The 19,409-nt window shown below is 39.3% G+C and overlaps 2 protein-coding genes across 14 annotated transcripts in view; one reads left to right on the top strand and one right to left on the bottom strand.

The window, feature by feature from the left end:
• Window positions 1–10,594, top strand: part of HPS3 (HPS3 biogenesis of lysosomal organelles complex 2 subunit 1) — a 53,875-nt gene extending 43,281 nt beyond the window's left edge. Inside the window, exons 15-17 of one of the 4 annotated variants that reach the window (XR_014794327.1) lie at window positions 865–1,040; window positions 1,662–1,752; window positions 9,777–10,594. Coding sequence is in view for 1 of the 4 variants with exons in the window: in XM_084875931.1 (XP_084732057.1) it covers window positions 834–1,040; window positions 1,662–1,752; window positions 9,777–9,904 (426 nt within the window). In the remaining 3 variants the exon portion in view is untranslated. Of the gene's footprint in view, window positions 1–833; window positions 1,041–1,657; window positions 1,753–9,776 lie in introns of those variants that run through there. The other 3 variants (XR_014794328.1, XM_084875931.1, XR_014794329.1) reach the window with 3 other exon arrangements.
• Window positions 1–19,409, bottom strand: part of LOC311618407 (ceruloplasmin) — an 85,317-nt gene that overhangs the window by 4,861 nt on the left and 61,047 nt on the right. For 4 of the 10 annotated variants that reach the window (XR_014794323.1, XR_014794324.1, XR_014794325.1 and 1 more), the window contains exon 19: window positions 14,158–14,303. The exons of 3 other annotated variants lie outside the window; for them this stretch is intronic. Coding sequence is in view for 2 of the 7 variants with exons in the window: in XM_084875921.1 (XP_084732047.1) it covers window positions 14,287–14,303 (17 nt within the window). In the remaining 5 variants the exon portion in view is untranslated. Of the gene's footprint in view, window positions 1–14,017; window positions 14,304–18,351; window positions 19,192–19,409 lie in introns of those variants that run through there. 3 more of the 10 variants (XR_014794326.1, XM_084875920.1, XR_014794322.1) reach the window with 2 other exon arrangements.

Genomic DNA, 19,409 nt, shown 5'->3' with positions numbered 1-19,409 from the left:
ATACAATAGTTTAAGTACTTAGAAGTAAAATATTGGTTACAGTTCTGAATGCTGAAATAATACCTGCTTTTTTATTCAGCTTGTGGCAAATGGTATTGATACAAATTATTAGGTTCTTAACAGTTGTGTTAGTTTTCTTAAGAGTTAAATTTAATTTTGGTTATATGTTTAATGCATACTTATTACAGGAAAAAGACACAAGTAGGCTTTGTCTTCCCATTCAGCTGATCTCTGTCTCAAATTCTATGCTCTCCTAAAGGCATTTCTATATGTGTATGTACCTATGAAGATTTTATGAAACTGATCATGATCTGAATATAATTTTGTATTAAGATGTTTTTACTCATCATTTTATCTTGAGTATTTCGTCATTAAATGGCCTTCGAAAACAATTTTGGTGGCTATATAATATTTCATTATACAGATGCACCATAATTTACTTATCTCTTTTTGTATAACATTTAGGTTGCTCCTACTTTTTCAATATTATAAATATTCTTGTGGTCAACATCATTGGACATAAATCAGTGACCATGATGTTGATTATTTCCTTAGGATGGAGTCCCTAAAGCATTCCCCTTAGTTTTTAAATGCATTCTGTGCAAAGTAAATAAAATCATGTTATTTTTTAAATTACTGCTTTCTATAAAATAGTTATTCTTCAAACTAGAAATGGTTAAATATTATTTAATACTTCACTTAGCTTAATGAATATCATATATGTGTGCTCTAAAATTGCATTCTTCTTTTTCTTAAAAAAATTGTACTTTCATATGTTGTGCTCTAGATTTTGGGGTGCCTCATTCCATAACTTTTCACTTTTCTGTTCATAGTCTCTTATATGTGGTCCTTCATTTGACATAGCTTCCATTGTTCCGTTCTTGGAGCCCCTCTCAGAAGACACTGTTGCTGGCCTCAGTGTCCACGTTCTGTGCCGGACACGTCTGAAAGAGTATGAGCAGTGCATAGACACACTGCTAGAGAGGTGCCCAGAGGCGGTCATTCCATATGCTAATCATGAACTGAAAGAAGAGAATCGGGTATGCTTTTCAGATTACATTTTCTAGATCAGTGATAATCAGATTTGATCATCTTGTTGACTTTTCTGCAAAATGGGGACAGATTAATGCCAGTCTAGTTTCACAGGCTGTGCAGGTCAAATGAGCAGATGTATTTAACATGCTACATGTTTTGAGTACTGTTAGGGGCTATTAAAATGTATGGTGAAAGTATATTATCTTCATTAAAAATCACTCATTTGAAGATGAAGTAAGCTATTTCCCATAATAATGGGAAAATATCTTTCTGGGCTCTGTGGTCTTTAGTTTAGAAATTAGAGATCTAGACTTTATCCTTTTTCTTTTCTTCCTTCCTTCTTGCTACCTCAGAGATAATCCAAGACATGTATGTTTCTTCGTGAACATAGCTATGTACTTATGCACAGTATACATATTATTAGATTTTCACACTACAAATCTGACTTCCATGTTATAGTTTAACCAGAAGACTGACTGGTGATACAACTTCTGTTATAATAAAGTTGCCACCTTAACCATAATGATGCATTTTTGTCCAGTACTTTCCTGCACGATCTTCTCATTCTTTTTAGAAATAATGTAAAATGCAGTAAACTTAAAATTTATTCATTTTTTCTAAGATAGACTTTATGGTGGAAAAAACTGCTGCCTGAACTTTGTCAGAGAATAAAATTTGGTGGAGAGAAATATCAACTTTACCTGTCATCATTAAAAGGTAAAATGATCATTTTTGCTTGATTATATATTTAGTTGCATCTTAGCTTTAGTTTCCACAAATTGTTGAAGCCCTGCTTTCTCGTGTTTTTTCATCTGATTCTCAAGTGAAGCAAATGGTTTCTCCTAATCATCTGGAGCTGACTTTCAGTGTTCATATTCCCCCATTGCATTTGACATGCATTCATCTCTTCTAGCTACAGAGTTAACCCTCTCAGTTAATCTTTTCAAATGTAAGTTATCATAGTACAGAAACTCACAACCTCAGGATTTCAAAAATTGGGATTTTCATTAACACAATTACATTTTTATTAGTGGTTAATTTACTTCATGTAGGAAATTAAGATGGTTATTATTAATCATAATTATAAGCAATTATTGAAGAATTACAAGGTTCTCAAGGATTTAAAAGTGGAGTGGCTCTAAATTATGCAGTATTTTATAGCATTGGTAGTTATTTTTTAAATTTTCAAAATAATCCTTTGAAAATTTTGATAGATACATGGTTATCAAGTTCTTACTCTTGTGTTTATATCACTACTTAATTGTTGGCCTGATGACAGAGGGTGTGGTTACATTGATTCCAGTGTTGGAGTTGTATTTTCTAGCAGAGCTCATTGGTCTTTAAAGTGTTAGGCAGAACCAGCAGTTATTGGAAGGATTTTTTCTGAAAAATCTCCATGATTGGGAGGAGGTGGCTATACACTAACGTTTTGTGCTTATTGTTTTCTGGTTTTCAGAAGATAGAAGTGTCAGGTGTTTGATTGCCTGGCCCACCTGCATCACATTTATCACAGAATTTTGAACTTATGGTTTGTGTTAATGGATCATTTTCCAATGCAGAGAGCCCATATCTTCACACCTCAGGCACATCATTACCTTACTCAAAAGATTCTTTATCATTTTTTAAATGTGTGTTTTTCTTTAATTAAATTTATTGGAGTGACATCCTATATAATAAAAGCAAGAGGCGTCACGACTGGAACAACCAGCGACCAGACCACCACAGCTCCTTACAGGACTGGCCTTGCCCCCAAGCAAGTGGTTAGGGGTGACCAGGCAGGCAGGCAGAGTGGTTAGGGGAGATCAGGCAGGCAGACAGCCCCTTGCAGGGCTGGCCCCACCCCCCAGCAAAGAGAGAGAGGCTCAGGCCAGCCAAAGAGAGAGAGGCTCACATTCTAGCCTGTTGCTTGCAGAGGGAGGCCACAGGTGGCAAGGGAGGGGGAGCAGTGCTACACAGGTGGCAAGCAGTGACAGGGGTAGGGGTGGGGCCAGCTGCCCACAGCCAGGGGGAGGAAAGCCCTGCTAGGCCGCGATCTCAGGCCAGGCCTAGGCACTCTTAACTGAGGGGTTCCGGATTGTGAGAGGGTGCAAGCTGGGCTAAGGGACCCTCCCCACCCCTCGAGTGAATGAATTTTCATGCACCAGGCCTCTAGTTGGTTAATAAAATTATATAGGTTTCAGGTATACAATTCTATAATACATCATCTGTATATTATTGTGTTCACCCCCAAGTCAAGTCTCCTTCAGTCACCATTTATCCTCCATAAACCTCTCAACCTCTTCTAGTTACTCCAATTCTCTTTCCCTTTTGGTAATAATCATACTACTGTCAGTGTCTATAAAGTTTTTAAGTTTGTTTTTTACTTAATCCCTTCACCCTTTTCTCCCTGCCTAAAACCTGTCTCCCCTCTGACAGCAGTTTGTTCTCTATGAGTGTTTCTATTCTGTTTGTTAGTTTATTTTGTCTATTAGATTTTGCTTATATGGTATATGTCTTTCAGTAATTAGCTTATTTCACTTAGCATAAAGCTCTCCAGGTCCATCGATGCTGTTGCTAAGGGTAAGATTTTCTTCATTTTTGTAGCCTCCTAGTAGTCCATTGTGTAATTGTACCACAGCATTTTTATCCACTCATCTACTGATGGACACTTCAGAATCTTGGCTGTCACACAGGAGTGCATGTGCATGTGCATATATTCTTTCCATTTAGTGTTTAAGATTTCTTCAGATATATTCCCAGAAGTGGATTCATTGGATTATAAGGCAGTTCCATTTTAAAAAAATTAAATCTTTATTATTGAAAGTATTACATATGACCCCCTTTTTATCCCATTGGCCCTTTCTAGCCTGGCCCCATCCTCCACCCCAGGCCTTCACCACCCTATTGTCTGTGTCCATTAGTTATGCATATATGCATGTAAGTTCTTTGGTTGATGTCTTACCACCACCACCTCCTCCCTCTAAGTTTCTGCAGTCTGTCCCATGCTTCTAGGTCTCTGTTTATCAGTTTATTTTGTTCATTAGATTCCATATATGAGTGAGATAATGTGATAATTGTCTTTCTCTGATTCACTTATTTCACTTAGCATAATACTCTCCAGATCCCTCCATGCTGTCTCAAAAGAGTAAGAAGATCCTAGAGATCCTTCTGTTTTGATTTTTAATCCTCACCTGATATTTTTCCATTGATTTTTAGAGAGAGGGGGAAAGACAGAGAAATATCGATGTGACATAAACACATCAATTGATAGTTTTTTTGATTACTGCTTCTACTTCATTAGTTGTTATTGGCCTTTTCAGGTTTTCTGATTCTTCCTGATTCAGTTTTGGGAGATTGTATTTTTCTAGGAATTTGTCCGTTTCCTCCACATTGTCTAGCTTGTTGACATATATTGAAATCATGTCAAGCATCTTCTCAAATCACAATAAAATGAAATTAGAAATCAACAGTTAAAAACAGTTTGTCAGTATTTTCTTACAATCCTTTATATTTCTGTAGTGTCAGTTGTTACTTCTCCACTTTCATTTTTGATTTTATTTATTTGGGTCATCCCAGTTTCTTCACGAGTCTGGCTAACGGTTTATCAGTCTTGTTTATCTTTTCAAAGAACAAGCTCTCCATTTCATCGATCTTATTTATTTATTTTTATTTTTAGTCTCTATTATATAATTTATTTCTGCTCTAATCTTTATTATTTCCTTCCTTCTACTCACCTGGGGCTTTTCTTATTGTTCTGTTTCTAATATTTTAAGTTGTAGGGTTAAAAAGTTTATTAATAATTTTTCTTATTTTTTTTGAGGTAGGCCTGTAGTGTCTTTCAGGACTGCTTTTGCTGTGCCCCAGAGATTCGAGTTTGTTGTGTGTTTACTTTCATTTATTTCCAGGAATTTTTAAAATTTATTTTATTTTATTTTATTGGTAACCCATTCATTGGTTAATAACATGCTATTTAGTCTCCATGTGTTTGAATGTTTTTTAGTGTTTTTACTGTAGTTGATTTCTAATTTCATTTCATTTCATTTCATTTCATTTCATTTCATTTCATTGTGATCTGAGAAGATGCTTGATATAATATCAATCTTCTTGAACTTGTAGAGATTTTTTTTATGTCCTAACATGTGGTCTATCTTTGTGAATGACCCATGTACACTTGAGAATAATGTATATTGTGCAGCTTTGTGATGAAATGTTCTACAAATGTCAATTAAATCCATCTGATCCAGTGTGTTATTTAGTCACTGTTTCCTTGTTAATTTTTGTCCAGAAGATCTATCCATTGAAGTCGGTAACATGTTAAAGTCCCCTACTATAACTGTTTGGCTGTCAGTCTCTCCATTAAAGTCCTCTAGAAGTTTGTTTTGTTTTGTTTTTAATATATTTAGGTGCCCCTATATTGGGTGCATATACACTGAGTGGCCAGATTATTATGATGATTTCTAAATACATAATAATCTGGCCACTCAGTGTGTGTGTGTGTGTGTGTGTGTGTGTGTGTGTGTGTGTGTGTGTGTGTATTAGAGGCCCGGAGCATGAATTCATGCATGGGTGGTGTTCCGGCCAGCCTGGCCAGGGGGGAGGGGACATGGGCAGTTGGCTGGCCTGCCTGCTGGTCGAACTCCTGTTCGAGGAGACAATTTGTATATTAGCCTTTTATTTTAAAGGCTATACACTGAGTGGCAAGATTATTATTTGTTCAGAGATCATAATAATTGGCCACTCAGTGTATGTTTACCTGGGTTATACTCTCTTGTTGAATTGATCCCTTTAGTATTATCTAGTGACCTTTGTTGTGTCTTGAAATGACCTTCATTTTGAAGTCTATTTTGTCAGATATGAGTATTACTACCCCAGCTTTTTTTATGTTTCCATTTGCATGGAAAAAATTTTCCCATCCTTTTGCTCTCATCTTTAGTCTTTTGTTCTAAGTGGGTCTCTTGTAGACAGCATATAGTTGGGTCATGATTTTGTATCCATTCAGCTACCCGTTGTCTTTTGATTGGAACATTTAATCCATTTATTTTTAAGGTTATTATTGATAGGTACTTAATTATTGTAATTTTAATTCTGTATACCTGTTTCTCTATATATTTCTTCTTCTCATTACCACAGACCCCTGAGCATTTCTTTCAGTGCTGGTTTGGTGGTGATAAACTCCTTCAGCTATCTTTTTTTTTCTTTCTGGGAACCTCTTTATTTCATCATCTATTTTGAATGATAGGCTTGTTGGATATAGTACTCTTGATTTCAGGTCCTTTTCATTACCTTGAATACTTCATGTCATTCCTTCTGGCCTGTAGAATTTCTGATGAGAGCTCCTTTGTACATAACAAATTGCTTTTTTCTTGCTGTCTTTAAGATTATTTGTCTTCAGTTTTTGGCATTTTAATTATGATGTGTCTGGGCGTGAGCTTGTTTGGGTTCTTCCTGCTTGGTTCTTCTCTGTGCCTCCTGGACTTGTGTGACTGTTTCCTTCACTTGGTTAGAGAATTTTTCTGCTATTATTTCTTCACTTTCTTCTCCTTCTGGCATCCTATTATGTGAATAATGTTTTGATTCATGTTGTCCCACAGCTTCCTTAAGCTGTCCTCCTGTTTTTTAATTGTTATTTCTTCTTGGTTCTCTGATTGAGTGATATTTTTCTGCCCTGTTTTCTAATTCACTTATCCAGTTCTTAGCTTCCCTTAATTCTTTCAATATGTTCTTTATTAGCTCTGTGTCATTCTTTATTTGTGAATGGTCATTTTTCATAGTTACTATCTTTTCTCATGCTGTAGAGCTTCTTTGCCATCATTATGCTAAACTCCATATCAGATACATTTCTTATCTCCATTTTGTTTACATCTTCTTCTGGAGAATTCTCTTATTCTTTTCTTTTGGGAGTGTTTTTGTCTCCCCATTTTGTCTGACTGGGTTTGTATCTATGTATTAGATAGATCTGCAATGATCTAATATCTAGTGCAGGACAGTGGCAGATGCTATTTCTGACTAGCCCTGTGTACCCTGTTTGTAGTTGTTACCAATCCACCTCTTATGGCTCCCTCTGCTGGGCCTGCTTGCCTTTGGAAAGAACCAAGATGTACACCAGGGTTTGCTTTTCCTAGCCCAGGGCCAGAAGTAGATCAGAGACTCAAAGCCTCCAGAGATCTGCCTCTGCCTGCAGTCCAATTTACACTCAGTTTTGATTAGACTCAGACTATCATGTACATTTGAGAATAATGTATATTGGGTGGGGCAAGAGGACTTCCAAAAGGGTGGAGCAACTGCCTTCCTTCAAATAAAAACCACCTGGATATCAAAGGTCCTAGAGAAAGATGTCCTCTGTGGGCAGCTGTATTACACTGAAAAGTGAGTGGGATCAGAGCCTGGAGAATTAGAGCTAAGTTTCAGGTCTGCTACTTACTGAGTGCCCTGAAGCAAGCTAAATTTTTAAAATCCTGGGACTAATGAGAAGTTCAGGGGTAACTCTAGAGTAAATGTTAGGCAAAATTGCAAGATGGTAATGTTGGAGATGGAGGTCAGGTACTTATACTAGTATGTGCTTAGGAGCTTGGATTTTGTATTTCTAATGCAGTCTTTCTCAACCTTGGTACTATTGACATTTTGGACTGAATAGTGTGTATGTGTGTGTGTGTGTGTGTGTGTGTGTGTGTGTGTGTAGATGTATCCTATACATTTTAGGACATTGAGCAACATCCCTGGTCTCTACTCACTAAATACCAATAGCACTCTTCCAGTTATAGCAAATAAAAATTTCTACAAACATTACCAGATATTGCATTGGGCGGGGGGGGGGGGGGGGGGGATGGGGGAGGGGTGGCAAAATCATACTCGTTGAGAACCTTGGAATTAATGCAGAGCCATTGAACCTAGGGTTAGTAGTTGGCTTGTTTGTTTCAAGGAAGTAATTTTTCTGATAATAAACTGTGCTTATTGTTACAAATTCTCATACTCTAGTAGATTCTAAAAATAAAGTTTAAAAAGTCATTTAAATCCCACCAGGCATAAATAACTTTTTTTTTTTAGCATTTGATTAATATTTTCTCAGCATGCTAGAGGATTTAAGGTACTCTTAAGGATTTAAGATATTGACCTTGTTCTTAAAGTTATAACCTGTTAGCCTCTCACTAGTTGGCAGCAGAGAATTGGGTAGTGGCAAGACTTTTTTGTTTGTTGGCTCTATAACCACTTTCACTGACTACGAACTCAGTATTTTTTTGTGTGTGTGTGTGTGTGTCTGGTATACTTCTTATAGGTACTAAATTTAGGCTAAATAAACTGGTTTGGTAGGAAAGCATTAGTAATTCATTTCATGTAGGTTTTACAAACTAGTTAGTAGTTATTATTAAGGCTCTATTATATATCAGATGTGAATCGCTGTATCTGAATACTCAAAGGCCTCTAGACGCTAGCAAATGTTACCACTACTTTATAGATAAGAAAATTAGTACTCAGGGGTTAAGTGAATTTCTTAAAGTCACCCAGAGAGTAGGTGGAAGAGTCTGATCCCTCCCCAAGTCTGTCTGATTCCAGAGCTAGGGGATCTTTTTTATACATCACTGCTGCTGCATTCATTAACTTTTAGCAGCAAGCACGTATCAGTCCTTTATGCGAAGGGCAATTAGGTTGCTGAATATTGGACAGATAACTTTGGATGGATGCACACACCCCTGACTAGATTTTCTTCAGTCACTTGGCAAATAGAGTAAGTGGTGGACATGTGAAGATGTCCACCACTACTGAAATATGTTTATTGGGGAACATTGTTCTTAGTTGTCACCCCTTTTCCTCCCAGCAGAAGGCAACATGTATTCATTCATAAGCAGTAGAATCATAAAATTGCATAGTTATTTTTACAAAAATATTTGCTAAATTCTTATCAATAATATTTGAAATATTCATAAAAGCTCATTACTTTTCAGTTTGGAAAAAAATATAAATGGTCATAGAAAACAGTTTATGCTTATTAATAACATGAAAATTTCAGTGAGAAGCTAAGAAAATGTTATCCAACAATTATTAGTATTTTTTGTCCTAGCAAATAATGTTTGTAAATTAGCTTTAAAAAGAGTATTCTAATGATTGTATTTTTCTTCAGAGTAGAAATTTATTGAAAAATATTGTAATAATTTCTCTGAATCAAATGAAATAGTAAATACAAATTGCATGGGGCTAATTTATACTAGCAAAAGGATAATATGCTAATTATATTGGACATCCTTCTGGACAAAGCCATGGTGGAGGGGCCAAGGCAGAGACAGTTAGGGGCAGTCAGGCCAGGAGGGGAGGATAGTTTGGGGTGATCAGGCTGGCAAGAGGGGCCAGTTTGGGGCAAGAAGACGAGTAGGGGGTGATCAGACTGGCAGGGGGTGGGCAGTTGGTGGTGAACAGGGCAGCAGGCATAGTGGTTAGGGGTGATTAGGCAGGCAGGCGAGTGGTTAGGAGCCAGTGGTCCCGGATTGCAAGAGGGATCCAAGATTGGAGAGGGTGCAGGCTGGGCTGAGGGATACCTCCTCTCCTCCCCTCCCCCTGTGAACAACTTTCGTGCACCGGGCCACTAGTAAATAATAATAAACTTCAAAGGATTCTTGAAAGAGTAAATAAGAAGTTGTAAGACCATAATATATTATTTTTTATTTCATAATTATAATATTTTATTTTACATGAACTAACTTCTGGTTTATTGAGTGATAAATTGGATAAAGTTATTTTGTTCTAACTCAGATATTTTTTCCTGCAAACAGAAACACTGTCAGTTGTTGCTGTGGAACTAGAACTAAGGGACTTCTTGAATGTCCTTCCAGAAGATGGCACTGCAGCATTTTTCTTGCCGTATCTTCTTTATTGCAGCCGAAAGAAATCATTGACTTGAAGGTATCATTTGGAAATCAGCATAATAGCATGTGAGACTGAATTTTTAAAAAATTGAATGCCAATTAAAAATATAAATAAAGGATTTTTATATTGAATATGTGCATATACTGCAAATGCTTTCATATTGCTTACCTTACCATGGTATTTCATAATTTATTACCTGAATCCATTTAGGTTCTACCCAGAATCTAAAAACTACTAGGTAACAGAATTTTCTCAAAGAAGCCATATATTTTTTGAAGTAGAGATTGACTTTTATTTCAAAGAGCATCAATTTACTGTTGTCAGAGATATGGCAATTGTTTTTATCCCAGGACCACAAAGAACCATTTTGCAACTATGTGTAAAAGAATGTCACTCCATGAGGTCTGAAATTCAGTCTCTTTGTTTTTTCCAGTTTTTCTATTTGGTCCCTTTTTAAAACAATTTTCTTTGAGAAAGATGTTAATATTTTCCCACAGTAAAAGATTTCAAACTTTATTATTTTGTTACTTTTAAAACCCACTGATGCCTTTTTCTCTCAATCACATGAAGTAGAATTTTACAAAGTAACTTTCTTGACTGGCTGTTACCATGATATGCTGAATACCTGCTTTTCAGCCAAAACTTCATTTCCATTTTTTCATTAAGGTGTACTCTTGCTCTTTTAGCTAGAGTGTATATGAAAATAAAGGAAAATATAATTATATTCACAACTGTGTCATCTTTTTTAGCTCATCTCAAACAATTTTAAGTCCAAGTTCAGCTCATTGATAATGTGCTTTGACTGCTTAAGGCTGGGCATAGTACTTCTCACCAGGCATCTGCCACAACCATATTTTGAAAATTTTCTGAGGATTTAATCTATACAATTCTTAACTTGGCCTTTTTTTCAGTTCCAGATTCATATACTTTTGACCATTTCTTTAGGGGTTCATTTTTTATTTTATTTTAAACTAGAGGCCCAGTGCACAAAATTCATGCAGGGGGAGGGTCTCCCACAACCTAGCCTGCACCCTCTCCAATCTGGGACCCCTCAGTGGGATCAGGCCTAAATAGGCAGTCGGACTTCCTCTCACAGTCCAGGACTGCTGGCTCTCAACTGCTCGCCTGCCTGATTGCCCCAAACCACTTCTGCCTGCCATCCTGATCACCCCCTAACCACTCCCCTACCAACCTGATCAATGCCTAACTGATTCCCCTCTGGCCCGATTGCCCCTAACTGCTCTCTCCTGCTGACCTGGTCATTCCTACCTGCCCTCCCCTTCCAGCCTGGTCACCCCTAACTGCCCTCCCCTGCAGGCCTGGTTGCTCCCAACTGCCTTCCCTTGCAGGTCTGGTTCCCCTGAACTGCCCTCCCCTGTAGGCCTGGTCGCTCCCAACTGCCCTTCACTGCAGGCCTGGTCCCACCTAACTGCCCTCCCCTGCAGCAGGCTTGGTCACTCCCAACTGCCTTCCCCTGTGGACCATTTTGTTGTGGCCATCTTGTGTCCACATGGGAGTGGCCATCTTGTGTGTTGGAGTGATGGTCAATTTGCATATTATCTCTTTATTATATAGGATTATATAGGATACTCATTTAATTTTTACTTTTAATTTAATTTTATTATTTATTTATTGCTTTATTTTAAATTACACTTTCCTGTACCCCTATGTCTACTGGTTCTTTAGGAATGGTGTCAGCAGCACATTAGAGGGATTGATGGGGAATCCAAAGATTGGAAACATATTAATGAATCTTAATAGTAATCCTTTGAAGACTATTGAAAGACAATATCTGATCATAGATTTTTTTTTTTTAAATACAGCTTTATATAGCCCCAGTGATGGTGACACAAATGGCCTGTATCAGTGGTCCGCAAACTGCAGCTCCTGAGCTACATGGGGCTTGCAAGCCGTGGTTTGCCGTTCTGTTGACTAATGAGTTTGCCGACCACTGACCTAGACTCTTGATTCTAATAATTCAAGGCTGTTGTTGTTCTTTGTGATTAAGTCCCTATCCCAGTAGTCGGCTCGTGAGCTGCATTTTGCCCACCACTGGCTTATATGAATCAATTAAAGTACCTAGTGTGAAAGGGGAGAAACCAAGATAGTAAACACCTAAACTGCTGCCTTGCACAATTTCAAAACTACAACTAAAAGACAGAATGGACATCATCCAGAATCACAGGAAAGCTGGCTAAGTGGAAATTCTACAACTAGAAGGAAAGAGGAAAGCACATGGAGAATCAGAGGAGCTTCAAAGGACTGAGGTACAGAGACATGCGAGCAGAGAGGAAGGGCGGCTGAGTGCCTGGTTGGCATTCTCTGATGGGAGAGGGAAGGAAGCCCCCGACCGCACTGAACCCCAGTTCTGGGTGAAACGCTATGGACCCAGGCTCACATTGGGGGAGTCTGGACTGTCAGGTAGAGAGAAAGGCACATGGAGATTTGGGGAAGCCACAGCGGGCAGGGCTCTGGAGGCGCGAGCACAAAACTGACTGCTGAGGTTGCTGCTAGCTCTCCCTAGTGGAAGGGAGTCAGATGCTCCTGACTGCACTGAACCCCAGGGCTTGGGGGAATTTGGACTGTCAGGCAAAAACTCAGGGGATCCGAAGAAGGCAGAGGTCTGGAGGTGCGTGCGCAAGGGTAGGGCTGACAGGATGCCAAGACTGTCTTCTCAGTCCTGAGACTCAACCCCGTCCAAGCTGAGCACAGAGGCTTTTGCAAAAGTCTGGTCCTATAAGGCTATCTCCAGCACAAGTCTCCCGGTATAGACACAGCTGATACACATAGCCAATTGGCCTGGAGGTCAATTCCTCCCAGTGATAACAACAACAATCAAGACTTAACTGCAACAAGGCTGTACACACAGACCACAAAGGGGGGCACTAAGAGTGACCACCTCAGGTGACTGGGGAGGCTGACTCACTGGGCCATATAGGAAACCTAGCACACATGCTACCCTACCAACTCAGGGAAGCAGCGAAAATGCAGAGACAAAGTAACAGATCACAAACAAAAGAAATGGAGGAAAATAAATGACTGGTTATAGAGTCCAAAACCATGGTTATAAGATTTTTCAAGGATTTCCTAGAAAAGGCCGATAAATTTAGCGAGACCCTTGAGGATATGAAAAAGGACCAACTAGAAATTAAATATATACCTACTGAAATAAAAAATATTATACAGACACCCAACAGCAGACTAGATGAATGCAAGAATCAAGTCAAAGATTTGAAATACAAAGAAACAAAAAGACACTCAACCAGAAAAGCAAAAAAAAAAAAAAAAAGAATCCAAAATGTTGAAGATAGTATAAGGAGCCTCTGGGACAACTTCAAGCATACCAACATCAGAATTATGGAGGTGCCAGAAGAGAGCAAGACACTGAAAACCTATTTGAAGAAATAATGACTGGAAACTTCCTCTATCTGGTGAAAGAAATAGACTTACAAGTCCAGGAAGCACACAGAACCCCAAACAAGAGGAATCTAAAGAGGACCACACCAAGACACATCATACTTAAAATGCCAAGAGCAAAAGACAAAGAGAGAATATTAAAAGCAGCAAGAGAAAAACAGGTAGTTATCTACAAGGGAGCACCCATACGATTGTCAGCTGATTTCTCAACAAGTATGCAGGCCAGAAGGCAATGGCAAGAAATACTCAAAGTGATGAATAACAAGAACCTACAACCAAGATTACTCTACCCAGCAAAGCTATCATTCAGAATTGAAGGTCAGATAAAGAGCTTCACAGATAAAAAGCTAAAGGAGTTCATCAACACCAAACCAGTATTATATAGAATGCTGAAAGGTATTCTTAAGGAAGAGGAAGAAGAAAAAAGTAAAGATAAATATTATGAACAACAAATACGTATCTATCAACAAGTGAGCCCAAAAATCAAGTGAATAAAAAACCTGATGAACAGAATAAACTGGTGAATATAATAGAATCAGGCGCATAGAAAGGGAGTGGACTGATAATTCTCAGGGGGGAAAGGGATATGGGGGGTGCAGGAAGAGTCTGGACAAAAATTGTACACCTATGGGTGAGGACAGTGGGGGGGTGGTAACGGCAGAGGATTGGGTGGGAACCCGTTGGAAGGGAGCTATGGGGTGGGGGGGGGGGAGAGGAGAAACTATTGTAATAATCTGAACAATAAAGATTTATTAAATGAAAAAATAAAATTAAAGTACCTAGTGTGTTAGAGTAGGCCATGTATAATAGTCTGTTGAGCTTTTCATGTGAAACAGTGTAATACAGTTTTCCCACAAATGCACAGAAGTGTATATTTTCAGTCTTCTTTTAATGTTTATAGACATTCCTAAGTAAACATTCTATTCAACACTTTCACACACTTTATAATGAATTGGTGGTGGTTGTTTTTTCTTTTCACTTAACACCAATTTATTTCTTTCAGCCAGACTTGGTCTCTACAGAAAAAAGAAATTTTAAGACCATTATTAAAAATAGTATATATCATATGATTAAAAATGTACATGGTGCTTTAAGTATATACTAATTTTTAAATATTAGTTATTTTGTTTAATTATTCTAGATTCATTTATATTTTTCTGCTTGCTCTATGTTTAAAAACACGTCTTTCTTTCCAGAATTGCTTTGTTTGAAGAAAAATTACTTCCCTCCCTCTTCACCTTCCCCAAGATTCTTATCTATACTAATACAAACCTATGTGGTCATCACACCCTCTCGCTGACACAATCCATCACCTGGAGGTTGCATGCACAGTGGGCATGCATGGGTGGGCTGGGACTTGACTCTGCGTGCGTGGCGTAGAGTTGGGTCCCACAGTGTGTGGCGATGCCGGGGGTCCCAGCAGCTCTGCGTAGGGGCGGGTTTGTGTCCCTGCATGGAGCCACAAAGGCGGGTCCTGGTGGCTCCACACAGTGACGCCAGGGGCATGTCCCAGTAGCTCCATGCAGCAAAGCTGTGGGCGGGACCCCCGGCTCCGGCCTAGGCCTACCTCTTTGGGGCAATCCATCAAGGAGCCCTGGATGGGTGGGCAGGGGCCTAACTCTTTGGAGAGATTGATCATGGGGCTCCTGCACTGTGAGAGGTAACAGACCAGGCTGGAGAACAGCCCTCCCCCCCCCCCCCCCCCCACACACACGCACACACACCCAATGCATGAATTCATGTTGGCTGGATGTGACACATGAGCAGGGTTTTCTTTTTTTAGGAAGAATGTGAATAGAACAGTTGGGGCAATTGGAAAAGGGTATGTAGTTTAGGATCCCTTTTAAGTTCCTGATTTTGATATGTGTGCTGTGTTTATGCATGAGAATATTGTTTTGAGGAATATAAGTATATCCTATATAATAAAAGCCTAATATGCAAATTGACTGAACGGTAGAACTACTGGCATAATGACTGGTTGCTATGACATGCACTGACCACCAGGGGGCAGATGCTTGATGCAGGAGCTGCCCCCAGCCTGCAGGCTTCTGATCACCCTGCAGGTCTCCCCACAGATCAGCCTTGATCGCTGGCCAGGTCTAGGGACCCTACTTATGTATGAATTTCTTCCACTGGGCCTCTAATATATTTATAATGTATATATATAATGTGGATATGAGGAGAGACAGGGAGCTAGGAGAGAGAATAAAAGAGCAGATGTGGCTGTACAAAAGAGCAACATTTTGTGGAAAATTGTAACATCTAGATAACTGGATGAAGGGTGTATGTATACATACATACACACACATACTGCTCTTTCAGTTTTTCTTTAAGTCTGACGTTATGTCCAAATGAGTTTTTAAAATTCATTTTCATTAAGTTAATATTGGGTTAGATATTTACCAAGCAGAGTATTATATTGGATTTGACTACTTAATAGAAACCAGAGGCCTGGTGCACAAAATTCATACATGGGGTCCCAGCCTGCACCCTCTCCAATCTGGGACCCCTTGGGGGATGTCCGACTGGCAGTTGGACATCCCTCTCAAAAATTCATGACCATTGGCTCGTAATTGCTCACCTGTCTGCTTCCTGATCACCCCTGACTGCCCTTCTGCCAGCCTGGTTGCCCCCAATTGCTCCCCACTGCTGGCCTGGTCACCCCTATCTACTCCTCCCTCCCTACCCCCACAGGCCTGATCGTCCCTCATTGCCACTCCCCCACCTCCCCCACACCCTGCCAGCCTGGTCTCCCCCAACTGCCCCCCCTGCCGGCCTGGTCACCCCACGTAGTCGTTGCTCAGTCATTTGGTCGTCCCTCACTAACCCCCCTGCCGGCCTGGTTGCTCCACGCAGCCTGCTTGTTCAGTCGTTTGGTTGTCCCTCACTAACCTCCCTGCCGCCCTGCTGGCCTGGTTGCCCTAAGCAGCCTATTTTTCATTTTTTCTACAATTTTCTCTATGGCCTTTTTTTTTTTTTTTTTTTTTTTTTTAACTTCCCTACTTTATTTCTATTGATTTTAAAGAGAGAGGAGATGAAGAGAGAGAAACATTGATGTGAGAGTGGAACATCAATAGTCTGCCTTTTGGATGCCGTCCACTGAGGATCAAACCTACAACCCCAGACATGTGCCCTGACTGGGAATTGAACCAGCAAGCTTTTGGTGCATAGAATGATGCCCAACCAACTGAGGCACATCAGCCAGGGCTTCTCTATGGCTTTTTTTTTTTTAAATTTATTTTCTATAATATGTATTTTTATCTAATTCAGAGAGGAAGGGGGCAGGAGAGATAGAAACATTAATGATGAGAGAGAATCATTGACCGGCTGGCTGCCTCCTGCACACCCCCTACTGAGGATTGAGCCCTCCCCTGACCGGAATTGAACCTGGGGCCCTTCAGTCCACAGGCTGATGCTCTATCCATGGAGCCAAACTGGCTAGGGCATCTCTATGGCCTTTTAAGATAATCTCCCCTTTCTTAAAACCTGTTAACCGAGCGGGACCTATAAATACGTCAAACGTAAACAATATCGGGAACGGGTAGGACGTATGAGTACGTCCTTGAAATATATGTTGCGCCTCGAGAGGGACGGTATATATTTTTTGTAATCTTTTTTTTTTAATACTTTATTGATTTTTTACAGAGTGGAAGGAAAGGGGAGGGATAGAGAGTTAGAAATATCGATGAGATGAGAGAGAAACATCGATTAGCTGCCTCTTGCACACCCCCCACTGGGGATGTGCCGGCAACCAAGGTACATGCCCTTGACCAGAATCGAACCCAGGACCTTTATTTTATTTATTTATTTATTTATTTATTTATTTATTTTAAAATATATTTTATTGATTTTACACAGAGAGGAATTGAGAGGGACAGAGAGTTAGAAACATCGATAAGAGAGAAACATCGACCAGCTGCCTCTTGCACACCCCCCACTGGGGATATGCCCGAAACCAAGGTACATGCCCTTCACCGGAATCGAACCGGGACTCTTCAGTCCGTAGGCCGATGCTCTATCCACTCAGCCAAACCGGTCCTGGCGACCCCGGGATCTTTAGGTCCGAAGGCCAATGCTCTATCCACTGAGCCAAACTGGTTTCGGCTATTTTTTGTAACCTTTATCATTGTTTGTAAAATTTATAATTTTTTAATTCGATGTGTCCATTTTTTTTTGTTGGTATTCTTTTCTATTTTTTTTTGTTGTTGTAATTTTGTATTTTCCTTTGTGCTTTATATATATAAATAAATGAAAAAATATATATATTTCATTTATTTTCATTAAGTATAAATAAATAAAAATAACATGAAATTACGTCCTCCGGGTGTGACATACTGACAAGTCTTAGTGAAAGAGTAGGCACCCGTTACAGGTTATGTCATTAAAAAGGGAACTCCCCGGTTAACAGGTTAACCAAGCAAGCAGTTGTCTCTCTCTTCTCTAGACTCATTATGCAGGGAAACCTTTTTCTTGTCTGTGTAGGGTTGCTTATAGCAGCATACTCTATGTGCCAGCAGTTTGCATGCTTGGATTTCTTACCTAACTGTTCTCTTGCCCTTGGTTATTTTTCTGAATAAGAACCATTTTTTTTTATGGTAAGTGTGTATGCTAATGTTCTTTAGAGTCTCAGGTTTTCTCTTTCTCTTTGATCCTCCCTGCTCATCAGTTGCTGGCATGAAGCCTGGAGGTTTGTTTGCCTGTGTGAGTCTTGGGTGTTCCGGTGCTCAGTATGCTCTTTATGATCAAAATTTTTCATGGAAACAGTTTTTTTATGGTGCAAGATGTTTATGTAAGACCCAGGAGAAATTAAATCTTTTCATTTGCACTGATGGTTGTGATTTTTGATTTTTGAAATATGTTTACTTCTATATTTTCTTCCATTTATATGTTCCCTTTATGCCTATATTTAGGAAACACAAGGAGTTATTTTCTCTACATAATTTCCCCCTGTAGGGTTTGCCTTTGCCAATTCCAACAATTCTGAACTCAGAAGACCCAGAAAAGAGCAGAGCTCACAGCCATAAAGCTGGAATTTTACTTTTCATATAACACATTGTGTTAGAGTTTATCCACAAAAGAGCTATTTGTTTTCCTGTGAGTGGATGCTTGTACATCTATGGGGGAGGGAGTGTTCCTGCTGGGGTGGGGGAGGGGGAAATTTATATTTTGTTTTCTCCTAGGATCTTCGCTGTGATCTGCATGTTTCTGTCACCCTCACCTCCCCTACCACCCAAAATTGTTATATATTGAAAACCTAATGGCTAAGATGATGGTTTTAGGAGGTAGGTCTTTGGGAATTGATTGGGTCATGAGAGTGGGGTCCTTGTGAATGGGATTTGTAGACTCCAGAGAGCTATTGTATTTTGACCTTTCTGCCATGTGAGGATATAGCAAGAAGTCTGCAGCCCTCACCTGATCATGCTGACACCCTGACACTGAAGGGTCAAATTAAATTTCTGTTCTTTGTAAACTGTCCAATTTTGTATTTTGTTATAGCAGCCAAATGAACTAAGATAGTCTTTCACAAACAATAATAAAGAACACCCCCCTACACAAACACACACACACCTGGGCAGTGTGGTTCAGTGGTTGAGCATCAACCTATGAACCAGGAGGTCATAGTTAAATTCCAAGTCAGAGCTTGTGCCTGGATTTCTGGCTAGGTCCCCAGTAGGTGGTGTGCAGGAGGCAACCAACCAGTGATTCTCTCTCATCATTGATGTTTCTATCTCTCCTATCTGGAATCAATAAAAATATATTAAAGAGATATGTTCTTAAAAAGAACACACCCCACCCTCCAGAGCCAAGAAATACACTGTTCTGCCTGATTGCATAGTTCGAATTATATTGATTATTTGGGAAATTTTTTGGGGGGTGGAGGGATGTTTGTGTACCAGGTACCACCTAGAAGAAAAAAAAAGCTAGTTTTAAGAATTAAATGTGTGATCCATGATCAGTTTCTTTATAGATGATATAACTGCTCACTTATATCCATTTTAAGTATAATTGCACTCCATCTAATTGGTGTCATTTGGACTAGCTTAAGGAGTAGTGATGCTGTTTTCAAAAAAGCAGTCTCATACCATTTAGCAATAAAAAAAAAAATCCTGTTCAAAGGTAGA

Source organism: Pipistrellus hanaki, assembly GCF_964339955.1.
Source record: "Pipistrellus hanaki genome assembly, chromosome: 2".
Classification (NCBI taxonomy): Eukaryota; Metazoa; Chordata; class Mammalia; order Chiroptera; family Vespertilionidae; genus Pipistrellus; species Pipistrellus hanaki.
Note: the sequence above shows the minus strand (reverse complement) of the source record. Positions and strands in the feature narration are given on the sequence as shown.